The 25,920-nt window shown below is 64.7% G+C and overlaps 13 protein-coding genes across 13 annotated transcripts; 8 read left to right on the top strand and 5 right to left on the bottom strand.

The window, feature by feature from the left end:
• Window positions 1-1,140: 1,140 nt before the first annotated feature.
• On the top strand, window positions 1,141-2,302 carry PFL1_00280 (uncharacterized protein; the record flags this gene model as incomplete). The annotated part of the gene is made up of 2 exons (XM_007877777.1): window positions 1,141-1,189; window positions 1,284-2,302. 2 exons carry the CDS (start codon window positions 1,141-1,143, stop codon window positions 2,300-2,302), a joined length of 1,068 nt encoding a protein of 355 aa, XP_007875968.1.
• Window positions 2,303-2,348: 46 nt separating this feature from the next.
• PFL1_00279 (uncharacterized protein) lies at window positions 2,349-3,188 on the bottom strand (the record flags this gene model as incomplete). Its single annotated transcript, XM_007877776.1, has 1 exon — window positions 2,349-3,188. The coding sequence occupies one exon, from the start codon at window positions 3,186-3,188 to the stop codon at window positions 2,349-2,351; it is 840 nt and encodes a 279-aa protein (XP_007875967.1).
• A 330-nt stretch (window positions 3,189-3,518) lies between these two features.
• PFL1_00278 (uncharacterized protein) lies at window positions 3,519-4,686 on the top strand (the record flags this gene model as incomplete). Its single annotated transcript, XM_007877775.1, has 2 exons — window positions 3,519-3,707; window positions 3,820-4,686. 2 exons carry the CDS (start codon window positions 3,519-3,521, stop codon window positions 4,684-4,686), a joined length of 1,056 nt encoding a protein of 351 aa, XP_007875966.1.
• A 979-nt stretch (window positions 4,687-5,665) lies between these two features.
• PFL1_00277 (uncharacterized protein) lies at window positions 5,666-7,716 on the top strand (the record flags this gene model as incomplete). Its single annotated transcript, XM_007877774.1, has 6 exons — window positions 5,666-5,929; window positions 6,060-6,216; window positions 6,324-7,148; window positions 7,253-7,321; window positions 7,439-7,562; window positions 7,653-7,716. The coding sequence occupies 6 exons, from the start codon at window positions 5,666-5,668 to the stop codon at window positions 7,714-7,716; spliced, it is 1,503 nt and encodes a 500-aa protein (XP_007875965.1).
• Window positions 7,717-8,008: 292 nt separating this feature from the next.
• PFL1_00276 (uncharacterized protein) lies at window positions 8,009-8,614 on the bottom strand (the record flags this gene model as incomplete). Its single annotated transcript, XM_007877773.1, has 3 exons — window positions 8,009-8,136; window positions 8,219-8,367; window positions 8,469-8,614. 3 exons carry the CDS (start codon window positions 8,612-8,614, stop codon window positions 8,009-8,011), a joined length of 423 nt encoding a protein of 140 aa, XP_007875964.1.
• A 451-nt stretch (window positions 8,615-9,065) lies between these two features.
• PFL1_00275 (uncharacterized protein) lies at window positions 9,066-10,865 on the top strand (the record flags this gene model as incomplete). Its single annotated transcript, XM_007877772.1, has 1 exon — window positions 9,066-10,865. The coding sequence occupies one exon, from the start codon at window positions 9,066-9,068 to the stop codon at window positions 10,863-10,865; it is 1,800 nt and encodes a 599-aa protein (XP_007875963.1).
• A 1,103-nt stretch (window positions 10,866-11,968) lies between these two features.
• Window positions 11,969-13,084, top strand: PFL1_00274 (uncharacterized protein; the record flags this gene model as incomplete). Its single annotated transcript, XM_007877771.1, has 1 exon — window positions 11,969-13,084. The coding sequence occupies one exon, from the start codon at window positions 11,969-11,971 to the stop codon at window positions 13,082-13,084; it is 1,116 nt and encodes a 371-aa protein (XP_007875962.1).
• Window positions 13,085-13,597: 513 nt separating this feature from the next.
• PFL1_00273 (uncharacterized protein) lies at window positions 13,598-14,811 on the bottom strand (the record flags this gene model as incomplete). Its single annotated transcript, XM_007877770.1, has 5 exons — window positions 13,598-13,932; window positions 14,029-14,301; window positions 14,412-14,529; window positions 14,630-14,639; window positions 14,753-14,811. 5 exons carry the CDS (start codon window positions 14,809-14,811, stop codon window positions 13,598-13,600), a joined length of 795 nt encoding a protein of 264 aa, XP_007875961.1.
• Window positions 14,812-15,677: 866 nt separating this feature from the next.
• On the top strand, window positions 15,678-17,396 carry PFL1_00272 (uncharacterized protein; the record flags this gene model as incomplete). The annotated part of the gene is made up of 1 exon (XM_007877769.1): window positions 15,678-17,396. The coding sequence occupies one exon, from the start codon at window positions 15,678-15,680 to the stop codon at window positions 17,394-17,396; it is 1,719 nt and encodes a 572-aa protein (XP_007875960.1).
• Window positions 17,397-17,689: 293 nt separating this feature from the next.
• Window positions 17,690-19,404, bottom strand: PFL1_00271 (uncharacterized protein; the record flags this gene model as incomplete). Its single annotated transcript, XM_007877768.1, has 2 exons — window positions 17,690-18,129; window positions 18,225-19,404. The coding sequence occupies 2 exons, from the start codon at window positions 19,402-19,404 to the stop codon at window positions 17,690-17,692; spliced, it is 1,620 nt and encodes a 539-aa protein (XP_007875959.1).
• Window positions 19,405-20,974: 1,570 nt separating this feature from the next.
• Window positions 20,975-21,911, top strand: PFL1_00270 (uncharacterized protein; the record flags this gene model as incomplete). Its single annotated transcript, XM_007877767.1, has 3 exons — window positions 20,975-21,210; window positions 21,305-21,518; window positions 21,618-21,911. The coding sequence occupies 3 exons, from the start codon at window positions 20,975-20,977 to the stop codon at window positions 21,909-21,911; spliced, it is 744 nt and encodes a 247-aa protein (XP_007875958.1).
• Window positions 21,912-22,741: 830 nt separating this feature from the next.
• PFL1_00269 (uncharacterized protein) lies at window positions 22,742-23,935 on the top strand (the record flags this gene model as incomplete). Its single annotated transcript, XM_007877766.1, has 2 exons — window positions 22,742-23,040; window positions 23,131-23,935. 2 exons carry the CDS (start codon window positions 22,742-22,744, stop codon window positions 23,933-23,935), a joined length of 1,104 nt encoding a protein of 367 aa, XP_007875957.1.
• A 601-nt stretch (window positions 23,936-24,536) lies between these two features.
• PFL1_00268 (uncharacterized protein) lies at window positions 24,537-25,277 on the bottom strand (the record flags this gene model as incomplete). The annotated part of the gene is made up of 2 exons (XM_007877765.1): window positions 24,537-24,584; window positions 24,711-25,277. The coding sequence occupies 2 exons, from the start codon at window positions 25,275-25,277 to the stop codon at window positions 24,537-24,539; spliced, it is 615 nt and encodes a 204-aa protein (XP_007875956.1).
• Between the last annotated feature and the right edge of the window lie 643 nt (window positions 25,278-25,920).

Genomic DNA, 25,920 nt, shown 5'->3' with positions numbered 1-25,920 from the left:
TTCGATGCACAAGCGTTCGCAGTCGATGTGTGCGTGTGGCAGATGGTGCGATTCATGATCGAGACCTGGCGGCGACTGCGTTGGGTATGATGAGGACCGCGGCGAGGAAATTTACATGAGGAAATTTACATCTGGAGCAACGTGAAGACCGACTGAGGTGCCGGGATGATGCGTGTATGGTCATCCATGGCAGGACAAGGGCCAACGAAGCTGCGGACGGGGCATAGAGGGAGCTGAGGACGTCAGCGTGACTGCACCTCTCGACCGCGTCTCGAAGTCGTCTCTGGGAGAAAGAAGACTCACCTAAAGGTATTCAGGTGCATTCCGAAGAAGGTCGGCGATGTCCAGGCCTAGCTGACCTGCACACGGCCACTCTTTCCGAATGCGAGTGACCATCGCTTGATCCCCCAACGCCTGAGATATAGGACCCGAGGAATTAATGTGTATTGGTGCATACGGTGCGCTACGTGGACGGACGGCATTGTTTGAAGTTCCTTTCGGTTCTGGGAGTTGATTTCAAGGGATTGGGCTTGTGGTTGGTGCTGTCGTTTGTCCGGCGATGGACGGAGGGGTATGGGATGGATGAGGGAGGGTGGTGACGATGGCGAAGACAAGGGCGGCGTGGATGGGCGGTTATATAGGCGTCTCAGCCCCTGTCTCTTGTCAGCCAAGCCAAGGTTAAAGCGCAGAAAGAGTCGTGAGTCTGGACCTTGCTGGAGGCAGGAACACGAGCAAGCAAGCAAGCAAGGCAAGACACACAACGAGGCGGTGTTTGACGTCACATGTTGCGATTGCGCCCGAAATAGATAGACGGCGGTGGACGGGTTGACGGTGACGGCGTCGTCACCGGGGCAAAGCTAGGGGGCAGAAGAGGCTGCGAGCGAGACCAGGGGCCAGATTCAGGGTCCTCTCAATCTGGACCAAGCCGGGTTTCACGCAGCCGCTTTGGCCGTGTGCCAAGAAGAGAACCGGACCGCGGGCTTGGATGACGGGGGGGCAAGAATAGACTCAAGGCCGAGACCGAAACCAACACCTCTGCTCTTGTCTTGTCTCTGCCACCATCACCTCGTCTCCCCCCTCAGCCCCTCTGCATCCGTTCCGTCTCCCACGCCGTTCCCGCTGGCTATAGGCAACCGCATCATGGTCGCCGTGGACACGTTTGTCGCCCTCTCCAAGTGGACCGTCTTCAGTGAGCCTTGCAACCTCGCCTCGTCGCTCGTCTGTCTGTCCACCCTCGCTGACCATCCTTCGCCCACGCGCTCGCCTGCCTCGTCGCATCATAGATCCGCTGCTGGCAATCGCGTGGCTGGCATGCGAGGCTCTCTCACCGCACCTCGTGGCCGAATACCGCCACCTGCTCGCGTTGCCGTGCCTAATCCTGCTTGGCTGGACCTTGACGTGGTCCTCGGCGGCATGGACCAACCACCCTAGGCTGCCGCGGATCCAGGCCTCGCAGTGGAAGCGCGAGCTGGTGGTCGTCACTGGCGGCGCAACCGGCATCGGCGCACACCTCGCCCTCAAGCTCGCCCGGCGCGGCGCAAAAGTCGTCACGCTCGACATCCAAAAGGCCGACTATGCCTCGCTCGGCGCCGCCGCGCCGGCCCAGACCGAGCTCGACGACATCACGCCCAACATCCACCCGTACATCTGCGACGTAGCGTCGCTCGACGCCCTTACCAAGGTCGTCAAGTCGATCAGGGCGCTCCACGGCGACCCCACCATCCTCATCAACAACGCCGGCATCACAAACTCGCGCCCGCTCGTCGAGTGCAGCGCGGCCGAGGTCACCAAGCTGCTCAACGTCAACCTCGCCTCACCCCTCTGGCTCATCCAGTCGCTGCTGCCGGGCATGCTCGCGGCGGCCGAGGCGGGCAGGGCGTGCCACATTGTGTCGGTCTCGTCCATCATGGGCCACGTCGGCATCTCAAAGATGGTCGACTACTGCGCCTCCAAGCACGGCCTCGTCGGGCTGCACCGGGCGCTGCGCTACGAGATCCGCTCCCACCACCGCACCCACCGGATACGCACCACCCTCGTCATCCTCGGCCACGTGCGCACCCGGCTGTTTGCGGGCATCTACTTTAACCCGCTCGCCAGGTTCCTCGCCCCGTCGATCGAGCCTGAGCACGTCGCCGAGCGCATCGTCGAGGCCATCGATGCGAGGCGCGAGGGGACCATCGCCCTGCCCTGGTACGCCAACTGGACAGAGGGCCTGGCGGTGCTGCCCAGCTGGGGCGCCGACGCGGTCCAGTGGATGTCGGGCGCCAACACGAGCTTCGACGCGATGCACAAGGCCCGCTGAAATGGGGGCCAAGAGGATGATCGCGGATGATGATGTTGGATTGCTCCTACGCCTGTCCGACCACCTCGTAGAAAGGCCTGCCGTCGCCCTGGACCTTTCGTACCAGCCTGTATTTCCTCAGCGACCGCAGCAGCTCTTCGGCAGTGGCCTCGAGCGTCTGCGAGCGCGGGATCCTCATCTCCAGGAACGCCTTGCGTATGATTCTCACCGCCGCTGCCGGTCGAGTAGTGTCATGCAGGTCGGCGTCGTCGTCGTCATCCAGGGCTGTGTCCCATTCTGTCGTCTTTGACTCGTCGAGCTGGCTGCCGCTCTGGAAGGGCAAGAGGAGCGCGACGTTGCGCACCCTGTACGACACGGTGAGGTCGTTCCAGTCGACGCCCGTCTGCGTCCACACCTGCGATGCGGACGGGTGCTGCGCCAGCAGGTCTTCGAGGCGGGTCTGTGGCTGTAGCCACCTGAACAGGTCGTCCTCTACGCCCTTGTCGTCGAGCACGAGCAGGCTGGACTGGAAGTGCCACATCTCGAGCGTGATGCGAAAGGCGATAAAGTGGTCGAGCACCCTCACCTCTCGCGGCGAGAGGGGCGAGGAGGTGTAGGGCGGCACGACGCGGGCCTCGTACTGCGGCAGGAAGTGGGCGCGCAGGACATAGGTGGTGAGGGCGTGCAGGGTGCGGTTGACGAGGCGTACGGAGCGGTGCAGGTCGGAGAGCGAGGCGCTCAGCCCTCCCTCGTGGGGCGGATAGACGGAGAGGAAGTGCGAAAGGATCAGCGACCAGACCGTTGGTGGGAAGCGGGCCGACGAGCTTGACGACATCGAGTCGGATGCGCTGTAGGCCGGTGGCGCCACCGCGTTGGGCGGGGACAGGAAGGTGGTCTCCAGCCCCATGGCCGGCGTGAGTGTTCGCGGAGAGAAAGGTGTCGATGGCGGCGGTGGTGGTGGTGGTGGTGGTGGTGGTGGGACGCCAAGGACGGCGTGGTCAGCCTGGCTGGTGGCCTGACCGCGTTGCAAAAGGCGCCGCAACGCAGCGTTACGATGATGTGGAGGGCGGATGCAGGGTCAAAGCCGGAACGGAACCCAACGCAGGCGACCAACGCACGGACCCCGCCCGAGTTGGAGGTTTCGGTCCGCCTCTTTCCAGGAAAAGCCATCCTCGTTCCCCTTCCTTCATCGCCACCACCATCGCACACAAACCCACAATCTCACTCCACTTTCGATATGGCCTCCCCCTCTGCCTCTGCCAAGACGGTCGTCTTCAAGACGTTCCGCAACACCGACGGGTCCGACACCGACATCGCCGCCGACGTCTACCTGCCCAGCGGAGGCGAGCTCGGCACCCCGCTGCTTCCCGTCTTCTGGGTCCATACCGGCGGTCTGCTGCAGGGCACTCGCAAGTTTATCCCTCCTGTAGGTCGACTTCTTCTTGATCCCTGAGCTATGGAGCGGGCTCTGCAGTGACTGACTTGGCCCTCGACCGCTCGACTGACCCACTACGGCCCTCGATGCAACCGCCCCGCAGCACCTTGTCCGTGGCGTCGACAAGCACCGCGTGGCTCTGATCGCGCCTGACTTCCGCCTATGCCCCCAAGTGACCATCTCCGAGGTGCTGGACGATGTGCGCGACTGCATCAACTTCTTTCTCGACGCCGACAAGCTCGCTCAGCACCTCGGAGCGGCGGCCAACGACGTCGACACGGCGCGGTACGTGCTTGGCGGGTCGAGCGCGGGCGGGTGGATCTCGCTGCTACTCGGCCTGTCGCTGGTCGAGCAGGCCGACTCGCTCCGCACCAAGGCGAGCTCGGTGTTTTCCATCTACCCGATTACCACGCTCGAGCGCGATATGGCGCCGTTCTACTACCAAGCGCAGAGGCCCGTCAGCTGGTCCGTGGACGGCAAGCCCATCGACGGTCGACAGCTCGAGGAGCAAGGGTGCCTGACGCGATGCCACCCGGGGTCAGACGATGGGAAGCAGGCGCTGATCAAGACGGAAGCGCCGCCGGCTGCTGACCCTGTGCGGGCGCAGATGTACAACTACGCGCGCCAGGAGGGCAACTTTGCCAGCCTGGTGCTGGGCAGTCCGGACGACGTGGAGCGCTTCTCGGTGCCGCACCTGATCCGGCGGCGGTGGGCAGGCGCGCGGGAGCAGGGTGGCGGCGAGCGCGTTGCGGTGATGGTAGTGTACGGCGACGGCGACGCAAAGGTGCCGCACTCGCAGTCGGAGCACGTGATCGATGCGCTCGAGGAGGTCGGATACCGACGAGGTGCGGATCTGGAGGTCGAGGTCAAGCAAGGGGGTGACCACCTGTACGACATGGAGGAGCAGGAAGAGGTGCCCGGCTTGTGGCCGTTTATCATCCTGCCTCGGCGGCGGGGCGTCCAGCAGTGAGTAGAAGGCGGCCGGGGCGCTCGGTGCCGAGGTAAATGGCGGGGAAGGGGTGGGCTGAGGGGCGGCAAGAAGCTCTACCGGCGTCTGGACTTTGCCCACGTCGATGGCCCTTCCTCGCCCGCCCTAGCCTAACCTGCTGCTTGTGCTTCTTCTCTCGCCATCCCCCCATTTCTCCCCCGCGTCGATTCAACGCCAAACGGCCGACCATTTCGCCGGGCTTGTCTGTTTGCCTGTCGATGCCATCCGCCGCTCTGTGGTGTTGCTCTGCGCGCTGGCCTCGACCGTCTCGCACACACAGTCACTTCGTGCAAACGCCCTGTCGCCCGCCGGCCTGTTTTGTCTAGAGCGGCCTCCTACGTCCAAGTCGTCGGCCCCGCTAGCCTGGGATAACTACAGCAGCACAGCACCTTGACCGGCAATCTTTGTGGCGGGGGGATGGCAGCTGCTCCTCCACAACTCTAGGTGCTGCCATTGTTGGCGTCGCTCGTTGCCGCCTGTGTTCGGCAGACCGGCCTGCCTGCCTCTCTCTGCTCGGCGTCCACCTCGACGCCCGGCGTTGTCCCTGGATGACCCTCCCCCTTCCGACACGAGCGAGCCAGCAAAGACACAGACAGACAGACGCTTGCTTGCTTGACCCCGCCTCGCTCGGCCTCTCTCCCCCACGTTGCCCCCTTCCCAGCTGTGCCGACCGGCCTGCCGACCGACCTGCTCCCATCGCGAGCGCACCATGCCCGCTTGAACCCCTTCCCTTCCCCCCACCTTTAGCGCCTCGACCTACCGCCTACGCGGTGACCGACCAACCGACCCAGCCTTCCTCCTCCTCCTCTTTCTTGCCCTCCATCGCTATATAGCTTCCGCCTCGCCCTCCCCGTCCTAGCTTCCAGCTCTGCTTCCTATTGCCTCCCTTTCCCTCTCTCATCCGTCTCTTCTCTCTCTTCCCATCCCCTCCGGAATCAACCAGCTCACGCTCGACCCCGTCATGACGCAGTCTTCGCCCCTCATCGTCTCGTCCTACTCGATCCACGACGTCCGCTTCCCCACGTCGCTCACCGGAGACGGCACCGACGCCCAGAACACCACCTGCGACTACTCGGCCGCCTACCTCATCCTCTACACCTCGCCCAAGGACACGGCACAGATCGTCAGCTACCGCGGCCGCGAGGCAGAGGCCATCAATGCAGACGTAAAGGAGGGCGGCCTCCGCGGCTTCGGCATGACCTTTACCATTGGCCGCGGAAATGAGGTGAGCCGCCCCTCTCCGACAGGCTCGTGTACAGCCGCACAGGTACTGATACCTCGAGCACACTCTGTCTCTCCCGCCGCCGCCATCGTCTCCCCTCGCCGTGTTGTGCTTCCGGCTTCCCCTTCTCTAGATCTGCTGTCAGGCCATCGCTTCCATCGTCGAGGACCTCCTTCTCGGGCGTGAAATCGAGCCCCTCTTTGCCGACATGGGCGCCACCTGGCAGCTCATGGTCTCCGACTGCCAGCTTCGATGGATCGGCCCCGAGAAGGGCGTCATCCACCTTGCCAGTGAGTATCGCGCCGAGGGACGGATGGCCAACGATAGCCTCTCTGCACGCCGAACAGAGGCTGATCGGCGTGTTCCTCCCGCCGCCATTTCCCTCTTCGTCCGACAGCCGCCGCCGTCATCAACGCCATCTGGGACCTCTTTGCGCGCTCTCAGTCCAAGCCGCTCTGGAAGCTCATTGCCGACATGTCGCCCGAGGAGCTGGTCAAGTGCATCCCATTCAAGTACATCACCGATGCCATTACGCCCGCCGAGGCCCTCGAGATCCTCCAGGCGGCGCAGAAGGGCAAGCAGGAGCGCATCGACGAGATGGTGCGCGACGGCTACCCGGCCTACACGACCAGCGCTGGCTGGAGCGGCTACGACGACGCCAAGGTGGCGCGCCTCACGCGCTCCGCCCTGGCCCAGGGCTTCAACCACTTCAAGCTCAAGGTGGGCGCCAACGTCGACGACGACATCCGCCGCCTGTCGCTGCTTCGCTCGATTGTCGACGACCCCAAGGAGATGCCCGAGGGGCGCAAGCAGCCGTCCGAGGCGAGCATCGCGGGCAAGAATGCCGGCCCGACGGGCTGCGTCGTCATGGTCGACGCCAACCAGGTCTGGGACGTTTCGCAGGCCATCGAGTACATGAAGAAGCTCGCCCACCTCAAGCCGTGGTTCATCGAGGAGCCCACGGCGCCCGACGACGTCCTCGGCCACGCCGCCATCCGCCGCGGCCTCAAGGACTCGGGCGTCGGCGTCGCCACGGGCGAGCACGCCCACAACCGCATGGTCTTCAAGCAGCTCCTCCAGGCCGACGCCATCGACGTCGTCCAGATCGACAGCTGCCGCCTCGGCGGCGTCAACGAGGTCCTCGCCGTCCTCCTCATGGCCAAGAAGTTTGGCAAGATTGTCTGCCCGCACGCCGGTGGTGTCGGCCTGTGCGAGTATGTCGGTGAGTATCGCCGCCGTTTGCCGCCGGTTGTCGTCGTCCGCCCATGCTTTGTCCCTCACTGACCGTGTGCCTGCCACCGTCCTTTTCCGCGTCCACCACCGCAGTCCACCTGAGCTTGATCGACTACATCTGCGTCAGCGGCAGCCACGAGCGCAACGTGCTCGAGTGGGTCGGTGAGTAGCAGCCTCTGGAGTCCTGCGCCCCGCCGCCCTGGGCGAGTGTCCACGCCGGTTGGCTGACCTCTTGCCGTCCTCGCCCTCGTCCGCGCGTCGCCCCCCGCCTGCCCCCAGACCACCTCCACGAGCACTTCATCTACCCCGTCAGCATCAACCCGTCGGGCAACTACAACACGCCCACTGACCCGCAGGGCGGCTACAGCATCGAGATGCTCAAGAGCTCCATCGAGGACTACTCGTGAGTCTGCCCGCCTGGCCTTGACCTTGCTTGTGTGCCAGCCGTGCTGACCCGACCCGATGTAATCCCTCCCTTGAACTTGACCTGCAGCTTCCCGTCGGGCTCCTACTGGAAGGAAGGCGTCGCCAGAACCGACCCTCCCTCGGCGCACTAGAAGTTGCGTGGTCGACCCGACTCTCTGTCCTTTGCCCCCCTTAGTTATTCGCTAGAGCTTCCGTCTGTTGATCTTTCCTCCTACCGCCGTACCCTTGGCTCGGATGCCCCTCGAGTGTCTCTACCTGCGTCACCAGCGATACGATTCCCGCAACATGCATAACCTATTCCCCTGGCCCCCAGCTCCGTGGCTCGGCGAGAGTCTCTCTGTTTCTGTGATGTGGTGTCGGAGCGTGCGGGGAGAGAGGCATTTGCAAGGCTAAAAGTACACGGCATGGTCGATGCAGCGCCATCTACGACTGCTGTGGCTGCTGCTGGGGTTCCCTGGTGCGCGATCTCTGGTCCGTCTGTCGGGTAAAGGCCGAGGTGAGGGACTGAAGAGGCGACTGGGAGAACCTCTCGTTGTTGCCCGGCGTGTACCCTGGAGGCGTGGCAAGGCGATCCACCTTGTCGTGTGTCAGTAAGAGTGTCACGGCGATGGGAGAAGGATCGAGGCGACTCACCGGGCTGTACGCCATTGCCGACCTCTGCCGACGACTCGGCGTCGGCGGGCGACTGGCCGCGGCGAAGCATGAACTCCCTCTTCTTTTGCGTGTTGTTCGACTTGACGGTAAAGTAGCCGAAGCCGGCGACGAAGACGAGGCCCGTCCAGCTGCAGGAGGAGGAGAAGGAGGGAAGCGAGCAGATGCGAATGAGTGAGTGAGTGAGTGTGCGAGCAAGAGGATGGGCAGAGAGACGGTGTGAGATGCGTACGTGAGGAAGATGGCCTTGGGGCTGTTGAAGTTGATTGGTCTCCGCCCTGCTGCTGCGCCCGTGGCAGAGGGAGAGGGAGAGGGAGAGGGTGCCGGCGCGGGCCTCTTGGGTGGCGGCCTTGATGATGTTGATGCGTGGTCTGACATGGTCTGCGTTGCGTTGTCCTTCTATCAGAAAAGCAATGAGGGTGGGTGGTGATGGTGGGCGGTGATGGTGGGTGAGAATGAAGATGGCCGGCGGAGAAGCTGCGTTGGTCTGAGCTCCTTCGGGATACGGCCATGTGGAGCGGGCCAGCGGGGTGCAGGTCCTGGGGAGAAGAGCAGCTCTTGAGCCTCAGGCCAGGCTTCCAGACTGAGGCTGAGGCTGAGGCTGAGGCTGTGCGCAGCCCGCGTGCCCCGCAGCCAGATGCTGCATAGGGTGGCCCATGTCCCCCATGGCCCCCAAGGCCTTGCTTGGCACCCACCAAGGTGCGGGCGCAGACTGCTCCGTCCCTCTGCACCACCACCACCACCACCACCACCACCACCACCACCACCACCACCACCACCACCACCCCCCACTACCACCAGCAGAAACAACGCGACAGCCGGTCCAGCCATGGCGCTCGACTCGGCCCTCTTCACGCTCCATCTGGTGCGGCGCGAGCAGCATCCCTGGATCGTCGACCTCTACCAGGCCAACCTGCCCCCACCCGCGCCGCCCCCGCCTCCGGTGCCCAGCAAGGACAATCACACTGGCTGCGACAACGACAGCGACGACCGCAGACCAAAGGCCTTCAGCGGCACCATTCCGGACCGTCCCACCCGCTCCAACTCGTCGGACGCCATCGACTACTCGAAACACACCCCGCTCTACACCCGCCACCGCGCCACCAACTCGGCACGCTACTCGTCCATCCTCCTCGACGGCGTACTCACAGACTGCCTCCTGGCTAGCGTCGCCGCGCCCTCGACCACCGCAAGGTCAAAGGCGGTCCAGCTGCACAGCCCCGATTCCACCGTGACCATCGAGAAGCGCAACAAGACCTTCCACCAGGACTGGCGCTTCACCGTCGAGGACCACCTCTTCCAATGGAGGCGCGAGTCGTCCGCCCGCGGCGGCTCCTCCTACACCTGCGAAGTCATCCGCAAGCCGGATCCAAAGGTGCTGGCAGCACAGTACCGCCCTGCCACCAAAACCAAGCCAGGCGTGCTCCAGTTTATGGACTACAACCTCGACCGCCTAGAGCTCAAGGACAAGCGGGGCCTCGAGGTGCTCCTCATCATGACACTCTCATGCCTCCTCGACCAGGAATACGACGAGAAGCTCGCTTCGCGGGGCGAGCCCAACATGTACATCTCGCGCGACGCACCGCCCGCCACCGAGGATGCGGCCAACCTCGGCCCCATGCCCGGTTCCAGCTCCCGGCTCCATCCTCATGGCCCCGCTGCTGCCATCGGCGGACCCGGCGAGTCAGGTGCGGGGACGGCCGAGCTCGAGCCCAACGAGGTGCTAATCACACACTGGGGAACGGTCGAGGACTATGTCGACCACTGCCTCACTCTGCTACGCACCGACGAGGTGCGCGGCAAGGGCAAGGGCCGAGGGATGCACCTCATCGTCCTTCGCTCCGACAGCGCTGAGACGACACCAAAGGCGGTTCAGGTGGCGGCGGCGGTCAAGGCGGCCTACTACCGCCTCCCGGACGAGGCCAAGGGGACCGTGTTCGGCAACAGCAGCGCCCAGCACCAGATCGAAGACGAGCTGTACCAATACGTTCGGACCGAGGACGACTCGGACTTGTCTGCTGGCGCGAACGGCAACGCGGGAGGTGGCTTGTCCTCGTCCCCAACCTCGACGCCGGCGCCAGCAGCAGCAGCACCCAAGCGACGCGTCATCAATCTCAACCCGCCGGGATCGCCGTCTCAACGGCCAGCGTCCGCCGCCCCGTCGGCCGGCCCAGCATCGATGGCAGTGAACGGAAGCAGCGGATCGGGCCCGACGGCTGGGACGGGCAACAGAGCAGGCTACCTGCGATCTCCACCGTCGAAGCTCAAGGTGTTCCTGTCCAAGGAGCGGATCGGTGAATTGGAGCCGCCCAAGAAGCCGGAGCCCTGGGACCCTTCGCTAACGGCGCTGCAGGACGAGCCGCGTTCTTCGTTGGCCGCGCCCGTTGTGCCCGCGCGGCCGCGTTCGACCAGTCCGAACCCGGGTGCCGGGGGAGGCGGGCTACGGCCGTCGGCGGCGCAAGCGTCGAGACCCACCGACTATGGCAGGACGCCATCTAGCAGCAGTAGCGGTGGCGGCGGAGGTGGCAGTCGCCCGGGTAGCAGCTCGGCGGATCCGCGCGGCGAGGCGCCCGGACGTGGCAAGGCGCTGCTGAGCAAGTTGGGTCTAGGGTCGAATGGCGGTCACTAGGGCGGGGCCGGTCCGAATCGCGCCCGGTCGCCTTTGCCGTGTGGCAAAGATGGTGGTGGTGCCGGCATGCCGTCGAGGGCACAACTTCTCCTCCCAGCACCGTCAGCACCGCTATCGTCGTCGTGGTACCGTTTGGACAATTTCTTCTGCACTGCACTGCATTCGCAAACGTCGTCATCTGATCCACCTATCCGGCGCCGCTGCTGCCTCTCCGCCGCCGTCGTTGAGGCCGATGCCAGGCCGGTCCGACAGTCTGGAAGCCTGCCCCGCCTGCCCAGGGTGCCAACCTGTCTGGCCACATGGCCGGGGCGGCAGCATGCTTAGCTCCGACGTACGCTTGCGCAACCCGACTCCCGCGGATCGACGGCGGGCAGCGTGAGGAGGAGGAGGTGTCGAGAGAGGCCGGAGGTTTGAGCTCGGGCCTCGGGCCAACGTCGACCGGCTAAATTGGCGTGCCGTTGACCGGTTGCCCAAACTTAGCTTGCTTCTTGCACTTCGACGTACTGCCGAGAGCGCGAGAGAAGGCGAGCGAAGCCAACCTTCACGCACTTGGGGCTCTACGACGTGACTTGACCGCCTGGCTTGCTGCCGTGCCTGGTCCTTTGTCCGCTGGCCATCTGGCCTGACTGCACAGCACCCGCGCCCGAGGCACAGGCAAGTCCTTCCCGTGCAAAGTGGAGGGCGCAGCGAGAAGTACCGACCGTCTTGTCGCAGTGGGCCCGTTCCCTCGGCCCCTCGTGGCCTGGCCTGCCCTGTCGAGCAATGCCAACCGCACGGAGATAAACACCTGCTTTGGCCAAGCCCAACAAGGGCAGCTGCCAGCTGACCTGGCCTGGCAACGCCAGTCCTGAGAAGCAAAGGCCCAGGCCAGGCAAGTTGACGGCTCGTCGGCGGCGTGACACACCTCATTCTCTGCCGGCACCGGCTGGCATCACTGCCGACGACACGGAGAGCTGGCGTGGCGATGCGGTTCAGGACGCCGCTGGTATAAGTACCAGGGTGTCTTCATCGTCGCTCTCCCTGACCAACGTCCACAATCCATCCTCACGCCCTGTCCGCACTCCCTCTCTCGCACCTTCCTTCTCTGTCCACTACCCTCCAACATGGTCGTCAACCGCCGCATCGTCTTCAACCAGGTCAAGGCCACCGGCCTGCCCGAGCCGGGCGTCACGACGCGGCCGGAGCAGACCGAGATTGACCTCGACAATGTCGCGCTCAACGGCGGCGTGCTGGTGCGCAACGTGGCCGCCTCGCTCGACCCGACGATGCGCAACCGCATGAAGGGCGGCGTCTACTTTACGCCCAACTACGTCAAGGACGAGCCGATCCTCTGCATCGGCATCAGCGAGGTGCTCCGCTCCGAGCTCGACGCCTACAAGCCGGGCGACCTCATCTTTATCTGGAGCCAGCCGCTGGAAGAGTACAGCGTGCTGCCGCGCCAGCTCGTCGAGCAGGCCGGACGCAAGATGGACGTGCCCACCAACGGCCTCAGCATCACGACCTACCTCGGCGCCGCCGGAATGGCCGGCATGACGGCCTACATGTCGATCAAGGAAATCATCGGCGACCGCCTCCAGCCGGGCACCACCATGTTTGTCACGGGCGCCGCCGGCGCCGTCGGACAGCTCGTCGTCCAGATTGCCCGCCAGGCCGGCGTCAAGGTCATCGCCTCGGCCGGCTCCGATGACAAGTGCCGCTTCCTCCGGGAGGAGCTGGGCTGTGAGGCCGTCTTCAACTACAAGACGGCCGACCCCTTTGAGGAGCTCAAGAAGTTTGGCGGCGAGCGCGGCATCGACTTCTACTTTGACAACGTCGGAGGCACCCAGCTCGAGGCCTACATTGAGCACTCGGCAAAGTACGGCATCATTGTCGCCTGCGGCTACATTTCCGGCTACAACGCCGACAAGCCCGAGGACATCGTCTACCCCAAGAACCTCTTCAAGGTCGTCACCCGCGAGCTCACCTACCGCGGCTTCATCGTCAGCAGCTTTATCCAGAAGCACCTCGCCAGCTTCCTCGCAGAGATCCCCCAGATGATCGCCGACGGCAAGATCAAGGTCAAGGAGGACGTCACCTTTGGCGTCCTCGGCGCCGAGGACGCCTTCCTCCGCCTCTTTACCGGCGACAACGAGGGCAAGGTCGCCGTCCTCATCGACGTCGACCACGCCGACAAGTGGAACCTCGGAGAGAGGAAGAAGACGGCAAAGGTCTGGCAGTAGGCCCGCCTGGTCGGCCCTTTGCCTCTCCTCTCCTCCAAGGGGAAGGGAGAAAGGGAGACTTGGAAGAGAAGATAAAACACAAAACGCCACGCAGCGTGTATTGTACGAGTAACCGCAGCCAGTCGAACCTTGCAGCAGCACCAATCGATATATCAGCCGCTCGATCCGAGTCGCACAACGCAGAAGCCTCGCGCCACGCGCACGCAGCCTTGGACGCACAGCCGGGGGCCCGCAAAAAGAACAACTGCAGCACCTAGGATTCCCGCGTGGTCCCCCACCGCGGTACTGGCTAGGCGGCACCCCACTTGACCGTGGCAGATCGGACGGGATGCGGTATTTTCGAGGTCCTGTGGCCGCAGATGCCAGGTCGAAGGCGAGAGCGGGGTATGAGGTGAGGGACACGTTGAATAAGTTGCGTTGCGATGCGGCGTTCATCGAGTGACAAGGGGGTATGTGACGGAGCGAGAAAAGCGCCCTGCCGTCGTCGTGCCGACCTCATCCTTGTCTCCCCTCCTACTTCTCCTCCTCCTCGAGTGGCCATCTCTCGACACGTTGCGGCCTAACACCAATGGTAGCCTCCTTGTCGCAGGGGTGGACGTGGAGGCGCATCTCGACTTCGTTCCACACCTCGCTCGTCTTGACCTTGACGAATCCGAGCCGCTCAAACAGCGCGATGGACGCGTGGTTGTCGAGCGAGATCTTGCACGTGAGCCAATTCGGAGGGATGGGGAGCACGTCTGCCTCACCGGCGTGGCGTGGCGACGGTCTTGGCGTGTTCTTCGTCGTCGCGTAGTGAAAGAGGAGCTGCAGAGCTTCCTTGGCCAGGCCCTTGCGGCGGTAGTCTCGCTCTGTCGGGCCGGGGCAGGGTGGGCACGAGAGGTGAGAAGTGCGGTCGAGGGACGAGACGAAGGACGACGGGCGGTACGTCGTGGGCTGCGACTCACCTGCGATCATGATCTCGCACTCGGCGTCGTACGTCTTGTCGCCCTTCCGCGTGCCCGCAGGCAGCGGCGATGTCGGCCGCGAGTCGGCCACCGCGTCGTCTTCTTCGTCGCCATCGTCGGAGCCATTTCCAGCGGGCTCGTCGTCGTGCGCCTCGTTGAAGAAGATGTTGACGTCCCCGACCATGGGGCATCGTGCGATCAGCTCGTTGACCGGGAGCGAGTCGGTCGCGTCTTGCTGGCCTTCGGGCCGTGCGAGGACGATGAAAGTCAGCTCTGCCAGTCAGGGCGGGAGGGGGCGCAGGGAGGGACGAGATGAGCAAGTGTGCGGCGAGGAAGGAGGCCCGAGCCCAGGACAAGGCGGAGAAGGGATTTTGGACGCTCACTGTCCTCGTCGATGGCCCAGGTCCTCTGCATCTCGTACTCCTGGTCGAGGGACAGAGGTTCCGAGGCCGTCTGCTGCTGGATCTGTGGGTCCTTCATCCACTCGTGGTACGTCGGTACCTGTCGACAGGAGGCGCAAGGGGAGGCAGGAAGGCGTAAGCCGATCATGCGCTCGTACCGGTAGCAGGGTCAGACCGATGCGCGAGAAGCAAGGACTCACATGCTGCTTTCTGTAGGGTTGAGCAAGGCACGATTTGCACAGGCACAGACGTGGAGCGGTGAGACGACGGGGGCTGGTATTGGCACGGCAGGATAAGGTCAGCCCGACGTCGCGCAGACTGACCTGTATGGCACCAACACGACGGTGCGACCGACGAGGACGGTCTCGCGGTTGATGCGCATGGTTGCAGCGAGGGGCGGCCGGCCGGACGATGGTGGCGAGATTGAAGGTAGCGACGGCGGTGGCGAGGATGAGGCCAAGTCGGGTGGGCGAGCGACGCCGAGGTTGGCGTACGTGCGAAGGCGGCCGTTCGAGTTGGACCCTGACCTCGCTAGCTTGCTCGGCCTTAGGCTTGTGGACGGCGCGCCGACTGCCTGCCTGCCTGTTCCTTCCCTTTTTCCGTTTGTCGTATTGCCGCTGCTTTGCTCGAGGCTCCTTTCGCACGTGTCGTGCCTTTGCGCCCCGGAAATTATTATATTCGAGAGACAGCAAGAAGAGGCGAGGACCGCAGGCAAGGCGACGTCATCCTTTGCCGCACCTTGCGTTTCTCTCTCTCTCTCTCCGCTTCTTGGCCTTTTGCGGAGGAATCCTTCTGCCAGCCGCCAGCCGGTGCGGCCGCGCGCTCACCGTCGCCGCGCCCCGGAAACAGAAAGAGGGCCAGGGCCAGCGAGGGCCTCGGGCAGCGACAGAAACAGCAGCAACCATGACTGAGGACCCCAGGGCCCGGCCCTGGCTATGACGGCTGTGCTCCATTCCTCTCTCGGTCACCGTCAGATCGCATCTCGAGCCAAGCTTGCGTGCCTGCCCGTCTCGGACGGCCTAGCAGGCTTCCATATAAACGCCCTCTCTTCCGCCGTCGGCCGCCTTTGCTTCGTCCTCCCACCCTATTCCCCCTACAGCTTCCATCCATCCACCTACCCAGCTCGCCCGCCGAGCTAGCTGTTCCGTCACCGCCGCCACCGCCACCGCCGCCACCGCCGCCCAAGAACCCTACTTCTCACGGCTTCACCTCTGCTCTCCCCCCTCTCCGACCTCGTCAGACGAAAATATGGCCGCTCGCTCTCGCGTCGTCCCACTCCTGGCCACGGCCGCCGCCGGTGTGGGAATCGGCTACTGGGTCTTTGACCCGCTCCTCCGCCAGTACAAGGAGGACACCCACGGCACCTTCCAGCCGCCCCCGCCCGGCGGCGCGCCTCTGCCCAACCTCAAGGACGGCGCCCACCCCATCGCCGTCCCCAACGGCGCCAGCCTCGAGGAGCGACACCCGCACACGCTCCACGACCGTCCCCCGCTCGGCTCGGCCCCGGCTCGCGGCATCAGCGGGCCCGGCGGCATCATTTCGCGCGGCGGCACCGACCTCAAGTCGGCCGAGCGCGGCGCACCCATCCCCGGCGCCACGCCCTACGGCACCGTATCCCAGGACCTGGAAAACATCAAGTCCGGCATCGCCAACAAGGTCCACGCCGCAGAGGACAAGGCCGGCCAGCTCAAGCGCGACGCAGAGGCGCGCCTCGAGCATGTCAAGGAGCGCGCAGAGGACAAGGTCGGTTACGCAAAGCACCGCGCAGAGGAGACCGTCGACCACGTCCGCGACCAGACCCGCCAGTCGTACGAGGGCGCCAAGCAGTCGGCCGACGACGCCTACAACCGCGCCGCAAACGAGGCGGAACGCGCAAAGGAGGGCGCCAAGTCGTCTTGGTTCGGCTTCAAGAAGAGCGCAGAAGACACGGCCGCCGCCGGTCAGCAGAAGCTCTACAACGCCGAGCAGGAGGCCGAGGCCAAGCTCGCCAACCTCCGCGATGGCGCCAAGGAGCGCCTCGATGACGCCCGCGCCAGCGCCCGCAGCAGCGTCGACTCGGCCCGGCACGAGGCCGAAAGCGCCAAGGAGGGTGCCAAGTCGTCTTGGTTTGGACTCAAGAAGAGCGCCGAGGACACGGCTGCCGCTGGACAGCAGAAGCTCTCTAATGCCGAGCAGGAGGCTGAGGCCAAGCTCGCTAACCTCCGCGACGGCGCCAGGGAGCGCCTCGACGGTGCGCGCGCCAGTGCCCGCAGCAGCGTCGACTCGGCCAGTTACGAGGCCGAGCGCGCAAAGGAAGGCGCCAAGTCGTCGTGGTTCGGACTCAAGAAGAGCGCCGAGGATACCGCGGCTGCCGGTCAGCACAAGCTCTCCAACGCCGAGCAGGAGGCTGAGTCCAAGTTTGCCAGCCTCCGCGACAGTGCCAGCGCCAAGCTCGACGACGCGCGACGCGGTTCGAGGGACAGCCTCGACTCGGCGAGGTACGAGGCGGACAAGGCCAAGCAGAGCGCCGAGTCGTCGTGGTTTGGCTGGAAGAAGAGCGCCGAGGATACGGCGGCCACGGGCCAGCGCAAGCTGTCCAACGCCGAGCAGGACGCAGAGTACCGCCTGGCCAGCCTGCGCGATGGCGCAAAGGACAAGCTCGACGATGCCCGCCAGGGTGCGCGCAGCAGCCTCGAGGGCGCGCGCGACGCCGCCTCGAACGCGCGCTACGAGGCCGAGAGGCAGTACGACCACGCCCGCCAGAACGCCGCCGAGGGCTACAACACCCTGCGCCAGAAGGCCGACAGCGGCTGGGAGAACCTCAAGGAGGAGGCCAGCGCCGACGCCCAGGAGGCCAAGCGGAGGCTGCACAACGCCAAGCTCAGCCTCGAGGGCAAGGAGATGAACCCGCAGCCCAAGGGCGGCCTGTGGGAGTGGATCTTTGGCAACAAGCGGGCCACCGAAAACGTCGCCGCCAACCTCGAGTAGGCCGCCGGCGACGGAGCTGTCTTTCCCGCGCCGTTCCCCTTTTCCCTCTCCCTTTGAGTTCACTCTGTGCCTTTACCCACCTCTCTCTGTAACGGTATCGTCCGACTGCTCTTCTTCAGCCTCGAGAGGCCCACAATGAATCGGCTGCACTCGTCGTCGCGGTAAGGACCGCCGCTCACGCTCGATGCCAGTCTGGTCGAGGAGGTCCACCTCAGGTCGATGAATGTCATGAGTTGGCTGATTGCAAGCAAGCGTGCACCGACACGCGCGGCCACCGCGGTCTGCCGTGCCGCTCAGACCTTGTAGACGCAGGCGCCGCCGGCGGGCTGGGTGTCGAAGCAGGCGTCCTGGAGCTGTTCCTCGGTGAGGTCGGGGAACTTCTTGGCGTAGTAGCCCGTCCGGATGGCCTGGATAAAGCTCTGCACCTTGGGCTTGGGGACCAGGTGGACCGTGCAGCCGCCCCAGCCGGCGCCCGTCAGCCGCGAACCGAGGGCGCCGTTGGCCTTGGCGATCGAGATGACCTCGTCGAGTTCGGGGCAGCTGCAGTTGTACAGGTCGCGCAGCGAGGCCTGCGAGCCGTCCATGAGCGAACCGAGCGACGTGTAGACCGAGGCGCCCTTGTCCGCCGAGAGCGACGACGTCGAGCTGCACAGCGACTGGAAGACGAGCACCCGCAGCGCCTCGGTGAAGACGTGCTTGGAGCGGGCGTAGAGCGCAAACGTGTCGGCTCGGACTGCGGCGCAGGAGGCAGGGGCGGGTCAGGTACGTGGTCAGTCGCATGTGGGCGGCGCTCAGACGAGCAGCTATTGCAGTCAGCCAGACACTCACTCGGGAAGCTGCTGAGGAACTCCTGCTCAAACTCGGGCCCGGCGTATCCGGTGGCCGCCTCGACCTCCTGCCTCGTCAGGCCCTCCCTCTTGGACGCAAACGCGGCCTCGACCTTGAGCTCCATGATCTTGAGCCTGGCGGCCTCGGCGCCGTACCTCTCGAGCGTCTCGGCCACCTCGGCGCTGTTGGCCGCCTCGGTCTGGATATCGGCGTGGGCAAAGTAGGCCTCCTGGACGCCGCGCAGCGTCTTGCAGCCGTCGGCCTTGGCTTCGGAGAGGCCGAGGTACTTTGCGAGCGCGCGCGCCGCCATTCGCGTCTCGACGACGCGGAGGTTGTAGTTGACGGGGCCCGTGACCTTCTTGTCCGACACGACGAGGGTGTTTGCGATGACAAAGACGTGGTCGGGCTCCGAGGGCGGGAGCTGGATGGGCTGGACGGCGAGGGTCGGGTAGAAGGAGATGAAGAGGGCGTGATTGGGGATGGAGAAGATCGAGGCCGACTGGTCCATGCCACCCGAGTTTACGCCGACGAGGCGCTCGCTCTCGATGGCCACCTCGGCCATCTCCTTGCGGTCGATGAGCTGCCTGGCGCCAAACGCCTCGAGGACGACGATGCTGCTGCAGGTCGTCATCGCTGCGCTGGAGCTGAGGCTGCTCTCTGGGGGGATGGTGCCGTCGACGAGCACCTCGATCCTGCTGGGCCGCCGGTCGTTGGTGTCGGCGAGGATGTGGGAGGGCAGGTGCGGGTGGAGGCCCTTGAAGGCGACCTTGAAGTAGTTTGCCCACCGCTCGTCTCCCTCGTTGAGCAGCGCGACGCTGTTGGTGTCCTGGTACCTCGAGGTGAAGCGGGTCTCCTTGAAGCGCGGGGTGGTGTTCTTGAGGACGACCTCGACCCCGTCGGCCTGGGCACCGGCGCTGGCGGCGTAGGTGACCTTGGTGGCCATGAGGATGTCCTTTTCGATGGCGGCGGGGAACACGCTGAAGCCGACGTAGTCGATGTGCTCGCCAATGAGGTTGACGCGGCCGGGTGCGCGTGCGATGAAATCGGGCGTGGCGCCGCCAAAGAGGGCCTTGAACTGGGATGCGAGGTCGTCCCACCGCTTGCCGTTCTTGAGCACACCCGCGGGCGAGTAGATGGCGTCGAGGGCCGAGACGAGCGGGACGGGGTCGCTGACGGTCATGGCGGCGGGCGGCTTATCGAGTGATGCGGTTGAGGCGGGTGTCGGGTGGTGGTGGTGAGGGTGGTGGGGGTAGGAGAGAGAAAAGCAGGCGAGAGGAGGGGGTGGGCGTTTCTTTTCTTGTTCTTTCTTGCTGGTTGAGATCTTCTCGGCGTGCGCGACGCTGCTCGTGTGGGTGGCTCAAAGGGGCCGCCACGCAGCCAGCGCCAGCGCCGCTAGCTGTTGGTTGGGGGCAGACGAGGCGGCGTGAGGTCACCGCGGTAAAATTCCCGAACGGCGTACAGCCAGAGTACCGCCCGCCCGCTTAGCTTCCCCGCCGCACCGGCAATCTTGAATCCTTCCTTCCACGTACGGGCGCAGACGCCGACGTCGGTGAGGCCGCCAACTTTTTCTTTCTTGTGCCAGCTGGTCCGTGCTCTGCCTGGCCTGGCTCGGCCCGGCCCCGCAACGGCGTGTGGACCCTGTGGGCCAAGGGGCGCGCTAGCTGTGCCACGGCAGGGACCTTTGCCCCTCGAGGGTCGGCCAGCCACGCACAAGGCAGGCTTGCAAGGCCAGGCTTTCCACCGCGCCAACAACACCACCCTCGAGGCATGCCTACCCGCACAACCTGCTCTGAGCATGCTACTCTGGCCGCATCGCCCTCCTGAGCGGGCCATGCAAAGACAACCCTAGCCACAATGGCCTCACCCGTCAACTGCCGCAAGGGCCAACTTCGGTGCCGAACGACTCGGGCCGTCACCATGGCGACTCTCATCGAGGCCCACCACGGCTGCCAGACGGCGACAAAAGCCAGGACGGGCGTCTACGGCAGAGTAGAGCACAACGGCGTCGAACCTGCGTTGATGCCAAAGTAGTGCGCGGGACTCGAAGCTGACTGGGCGCCACTCGACCACTTGGCGCCCACTCGCTTCCCTGCAGGCGTGCACGCGCCCCGGGGGCATACACCCCTCCCTGGTCAGGCCTGATCAGACAGACACACACGCACGGCCACCAGCACTCTCCGCTCGAGCCTGTGCTGATGCGCACGCTCTGACCCCAGCCCATCTGTACCAGTCCGCTCGCCCTTCGTTCCCTCCTCCACCTTCGTCATCCCTCCCTTCGACAGCCCTTCCGTCCTAACGTCGACTTTTGGCCTTCCCTCGACTGCTAACCCTCGCCAACGCTTCAGCCAACCTCTCGACCGCCACACCCCCCTGGTCAGCCCGCCATGTTCTTGCACGGACTCGAGGCCAAGATCGCCATCAGGCACGACGACGAGCCCGACCGGCAGCTGAAGGAGTCCAAGGTCGAGGCCAGCGAGCGGGAGTGCTCGGCATACGTCTGCTCCACGGACGGCGCTCGGCTGGTGCTTTCCCTCGAGAGGGATCCCACGATGGAGGCCGACCTTGCCATCGAGCTCGTCCTGGACGGCAAGGTCCTGTCGCCCTACTACTTCTACCGCTACCCCAACTTCAACCCTGGCGGCTACCAGATGGCGAGCACTGCCATCACCAACGCGGAGCGGGCGCCCTTCATGTGAGATTCAAAGGCGAGACTCACGTTGAATGCTTCGCACAGAAGGCCTCACCGCTCGATGCATGCCCTGCCCGACAGCTTCAAGAAGATCAACCTCGCCAGGCCTGCCCAGGGTGATGCCGGTGATCGTCCCGAACAGCTGGGCAGCATCGAGCTGCGCGTCTACCATGTCAAGGTCACCGGACTGATCGCACGCACCTGGTTCGGCTCGAGCCGTCAGCCCGCATGGGTCGACGAAGCGGCACTCAAGGAGAGGAAGAAGTTCACCGCGGTACCGCTCGAGCACCGCATCGAGTAGGTGACGCTCCTGGTTCGAGCCTGTCCACTCGGGATGTGGATCAGAGCAGAGGCTGATGCTGTTTTCCTGCATCAATTTTTTTGTGTTCAGCTTCGACCGTCAGCGCATCATTCGACCGCTCCCGAGTTGCCAGTTCTCGTTCGAGTACGTCACGAACGACCCGATCGCCACCTTCAAATACAAGTACGCTTCTCGAGATGTGCTCGAGGCCAGTGGCATCCTGCCGCAATTCATGGCCGCGGTCCCGACGGGCAACTTCCGCGCTTTTGCGTTGCAGCTGCAAGCGTCCAACACTGAGCTGAGGGTGAGTGGCGAACCGGCGAGCGAGGTATCACTCGTGCTCACGAGCTGACTCTGCAAAAGCGCTTGCGACATGCCGCTGCCGTCTCCGCGTCCTGTGTAGGAGAAGATTGAGCGGCTCGAGGCCAGGCTGAACGGCATCAAGCAGGAGTTCAAGGCCGACGTCCCTAAGGTCATCGAGTGCATCGACCTGACTCAGGACGACGACGACGACGACGACGATGCTGAGCGAACGCTTGTTGGCTCGATCGACTTGACCCGAGACGACGACGGAGACGACGATGGCAGCGCCAAGACGCTCAGCAAGCGAAGCACTCCCTCGATGGCTACCATGGTCGACGGCGAGGCCCCCCAGTGCAAGCGCACGAGGCTGGAGGAGGATGGCCCGGTCGTCTGAGTGAGTACGGACAAGTCGTTGCTCTTCGACTCAGACATGGCACGAGCTGAGCTGAGCTGAGCTGATTCGACTTCGACTTCGACGATACTTTCGTCCTCGACCTCATCCCAGACCCACATACCGTCCCCCGCTCTGTGAAACGGCCGTGCACGAGGCTGCACACTGCGACGTCGGCGAGACGTCGATCACCACCCTAACCGTCTCTGCAGCTGCGCGAGCTCCCTTGTAGCGTCCTTCCGGGGCTCAATCGCTCATTCTGCAGTTCCGCGCTACGTCAGACGAGCGGTTCCGACATCCCAACAATAAAGGGGGCTCTGGATTTCCTCGTTACAGCTGCGGACGCGCACTCTTCGTCGAGGCTGTGACTGGTCAGGCTGCCGCTGTGGTCTTTCCTGGGTGCGGCTATTTCCGGATCGTATGAGGATCGAGATCGTCGTTGAGGCTTGCAGGCGGCAGCATGGCAAGGCGATGACGGTGGCGAGAGGGAGGGGTAGCAGGATGCTGATGCTGCTGCTGCCGCTGCCGCTGCTGAAGGGACGATGGCCGCCCGGCAACCTGGCCGCGCCGGGGTCCGAAGAGCCGCGAGCCCCGCAAAATCCGCCAGCTGCACGCGTGTCGGCTGGTCCTTCTCGCCCGCTCCGCTTCCCCACAGCCGCAACGGCGACGCCCCGCATCGGCCAGACGCTTTGGCCATCATCCTCTCCCCTGCTGCGCACCCTGGCACTGGCCCTTATCCCCCACCTGCGCTTCCTCCTTCCGTACACCTTGCATTCTCTCACTCGCATCTTTCCCTCCTGTCTCACTTCGACCGCGACGAACCCTCGCCCAAGATGCTCCCAACGACCCGCTTATTGCTTCAGAGCACGCTGCGCCGTTCGAGCGGTGCTGCTGCATCTGCCTCGGCCTCGTCGCAGCATGACCGTGCCAAGACGATCGGCTTCATCGGGCTGGGCGCCATGGGCAAGGAGATGGCCAACAACCTCTTCAGCAAGACGATGGCCGCCAACCCGGATCCCAACGTCGCCTTTGTCATTCACGACGCCTTCGAGCAGAGCATCACCCGCTTCCTCACGGCCAACTCGTCGCTCCACCCGAACCGCAGGCTGATGACGGCCAGCTCGCCCGCTGGGTGAGTGCTGCAACGATGCCGTTCTTCGCTCCGAATTCCTGACAACCTGCTGACCTGCCTGCCCTTCCGTCTCGTCGCTCCGCCCGGCAGCGTCGCGAGCCTGGCCTCGACGATCGTGACGATGCTGCCGTCGAGTCCCGAGGTCAAGTCGGTCTACACCGAGGAAGGCGGCATCCTCACTGGCCTGCAGAACCTCAGCGGCCCGGCGGCGAGCAAGACGCTCTGCATCGACTGCACCACCCTCGACCCGCTCGTCGCCGTCCAGACGGCGGCGACGATCAAGGAGGAGGGCAATGTCGACATGATTGATGCGCCCGTCAGCGGCGGAGTCGTGGGCGCGGCCGCGGGCACGCTCAGCTTCATGGTGGGCTCCGACTCGGTCGAGACGTTTAAGCAGGCCGAGCCCTACCTGGCGCTGATGGGCTCGCGCGCCATCCACTGCGGCAAGAACGGCAACGGCCTGATTGCCAAGATTGCCAACAACCTCCTCCTCGGCATCAGCATGCTCGGCGTGACCGAGGCCATGCTGCTGGGCACCGCCCACGGCCTGCCCGCCAACGTGCTGGCGGGCATCATCAACACCTCGACGGGCAAGTGCTGGGCAAGCGAGGTCAACAACCCCGCCCCGGGCGCCCTCAAGGGGACAAACTACTCTCCGCCCGCCGACCGCGACTACCAGGGCGGCTTCGCAGCCAGGCTCATGTCCAAGGACCTCAAACTCGCCCTGGGCGCCGCCAGCCTCGAGGGCGTGCCCACCCCGCTCGGCCAGCTCACCTCGTCCATCTATGAGGCGCTCGGCACCAACGACGAGTTCAAGGACAAGGACTTTGGCGTCGCGTTCAAGGCCCTCTCGGCCGCGCTCGGGAGGGAGGAGTTTAGGCAGGAGAGGAAGTGAGGCGGCGGCGGCGGCGGCGAGAGGTTGCACTAGTTACTCTACCAAGCGGTCTGTTGTGCTGTCCGAGCTTTCCAGAGGCCGATCCACGACCCGATACAGGATCCCCGATGACCGACGAGCGACCCGATCGGACCTGCACGGAGTCCGGCTCATGCGATCCGATGAGCTTGGCCGCGGGATCGACATGCCGGCAGGCAGGCAAGGTGGCCCGGCCTGCCTGTCGCCCTCTCGTTGGCTGTTTGGTTGCTGCAGGGCCCTCGGAGGTTTTTCACACAGGCGGCTGCACGTTTTCCGCCCGACCCGGCCCGACCCGGCTGATCTTTTGGGGGGTCGCGGGACATCAACGGACGCGTTGCTCTTGCTTCACACCCGGGCCACGCGCACGCCCCCGACAGACGGTGGCGGGAGAAGAGTGGTGCGCGACGTAGTGTCGCATGCGAATGCTTTGCTTTGGGATTAGGTGCGGTCGACTAAAGTGGTGGTAGAGAGATGACAGGTGGTATACAGAAGAGCCAGGCATGGTTTGGTGTCGCGGTGGGACCACCGGGTATCGAGGAGTGCAGAGAGGAGCAGGTCGGGGATGCAAATGGAAGCGGCGCGATCAGAAGCGTCGTAGTGACGTCTCGGCGTCGGCGCGTGCGAAGAATGCCTGTGGCAAGGGGAAGAGGGCGGAGAAGAGGGGCAAGAGCAAGGAGGCATTCGGTCAGCAACGAGATCGTTCGAGGCGACGCTTGTGGCGCGCTCACTGCTGCTGTTTGGCGCGCGGAATGCTCACCTGGATCTCCCTCTGCCTCTGCAGTTCCTCGGCAGCCTCCTGCCTCCGCGTGCGATCGAGCATGGCCTCGTAGTCGCTCATCTTGGTGTTGGTGCGCGAGATGCTGGGCGACGTGTTGGCGCTCGACGCGGGCGACGCCGTCGGGGTCGAGAGGAAGACGGCGTCGGCGCGGTGGTCGATCGAGGAGCTGCACGACGAGCACGGCGTCGAGTCGGCCGAGGGGGCGGTGCGCCAGCTCGACTTGCGCGGCGGCTTCTTCCACGCGCTACCGCTGCCGAGCGTCAGGCTCTTTCGCAGCGACGCGGCGAGCTTGCGCGTCGACGACGACGAGACGGACGAGGCGGACGAGGCGCTGCTGCTGCTGGCCACCGAGGAGGCGCTGAGCTGCGTCGGAGAGCGGGTGGGAGCGAGGTGCCGGTGCCTCTGACTCCGGTACTGCGCCGGGTTGGTGGGTAGCAGGAAGACGGGCGAGGGCAGGCTCGCCGTTGGTGAGATGGGCGAGGGGGGCGCAGAGGCGCGCTGCTCCTCTTCGTACAGGTCGCTGAAGGTGAGGTATGTGTAGGGCATGGCGTGCGTGGGTGCCCGGTGGTAGGAGATGCTGCAGCAGTACAGTGTGCTGATGGCGCGATTGTCGTCGTTGTGCGAGGGTAGACGGTAGGTGGTTGCAGGGAAAGCCAAGGAATGCGGGGAAGCGGCGATCCGGGGGAATGGCTTGTATATGTACCTGTTCGATGGTGTACGGATGATGGAGGCCCGGGTCAGGGAGTCATGCTGGACAGCAGAGTCGTCGTGTTGGGTGAAAGTGACTCGGGATCAACGAGGTGGGCAAGCGGCAAGCGGCCAACGGCGAAAAGCTCAGCCAAGCCAAGCCCAGCTGACAGGGTCTCGCGCTCCGGCGTTTTCGTCTAGCTCCGGGCGGGACCTGCCTGGCCTGCCTTGGCCGGGCAGGAATTTTTTTCGCGGATTCCATCGGAACGTGGACCCAAGGCAAAAAGGCAAGCAGCCACAAGCCCACAAGCAGTCGAGCCAGAGCGCGCCACGTCGGCCACTCTTTACCTCCGGCCCGAGCGCCCTGTCCGCCGTGGAGGGCGCGTTGCGGATTTCGGCCGCACGGCCTTAATGGGCCGAAGGGAAGCGTAGCTCCGTGCGTGCCTCCGGTCAGCCCCTATGACCGGCTCCCGGTGGCATCTACCCTCCGCCCTCCGCTGGG

The sequence above is a fragment of the Pseudozyma flocculosa genome (assembly GCF_000417875.1).
Source record: "Pseudozyma flocculosa PF-1 unplaced genomic scaffold scaffold00001, whole genome shotgun sequence".
NCBI lineage: Eukaryota > Fungi > Basidiomycota > Ustilaginomycetes > Ustilaginales > Ustilaginaceae > Pseudozyma > Pseudozyma flocculosa.
This window is presented reverse-complemented; position numbering and strand designations above follow the sequence as displayed.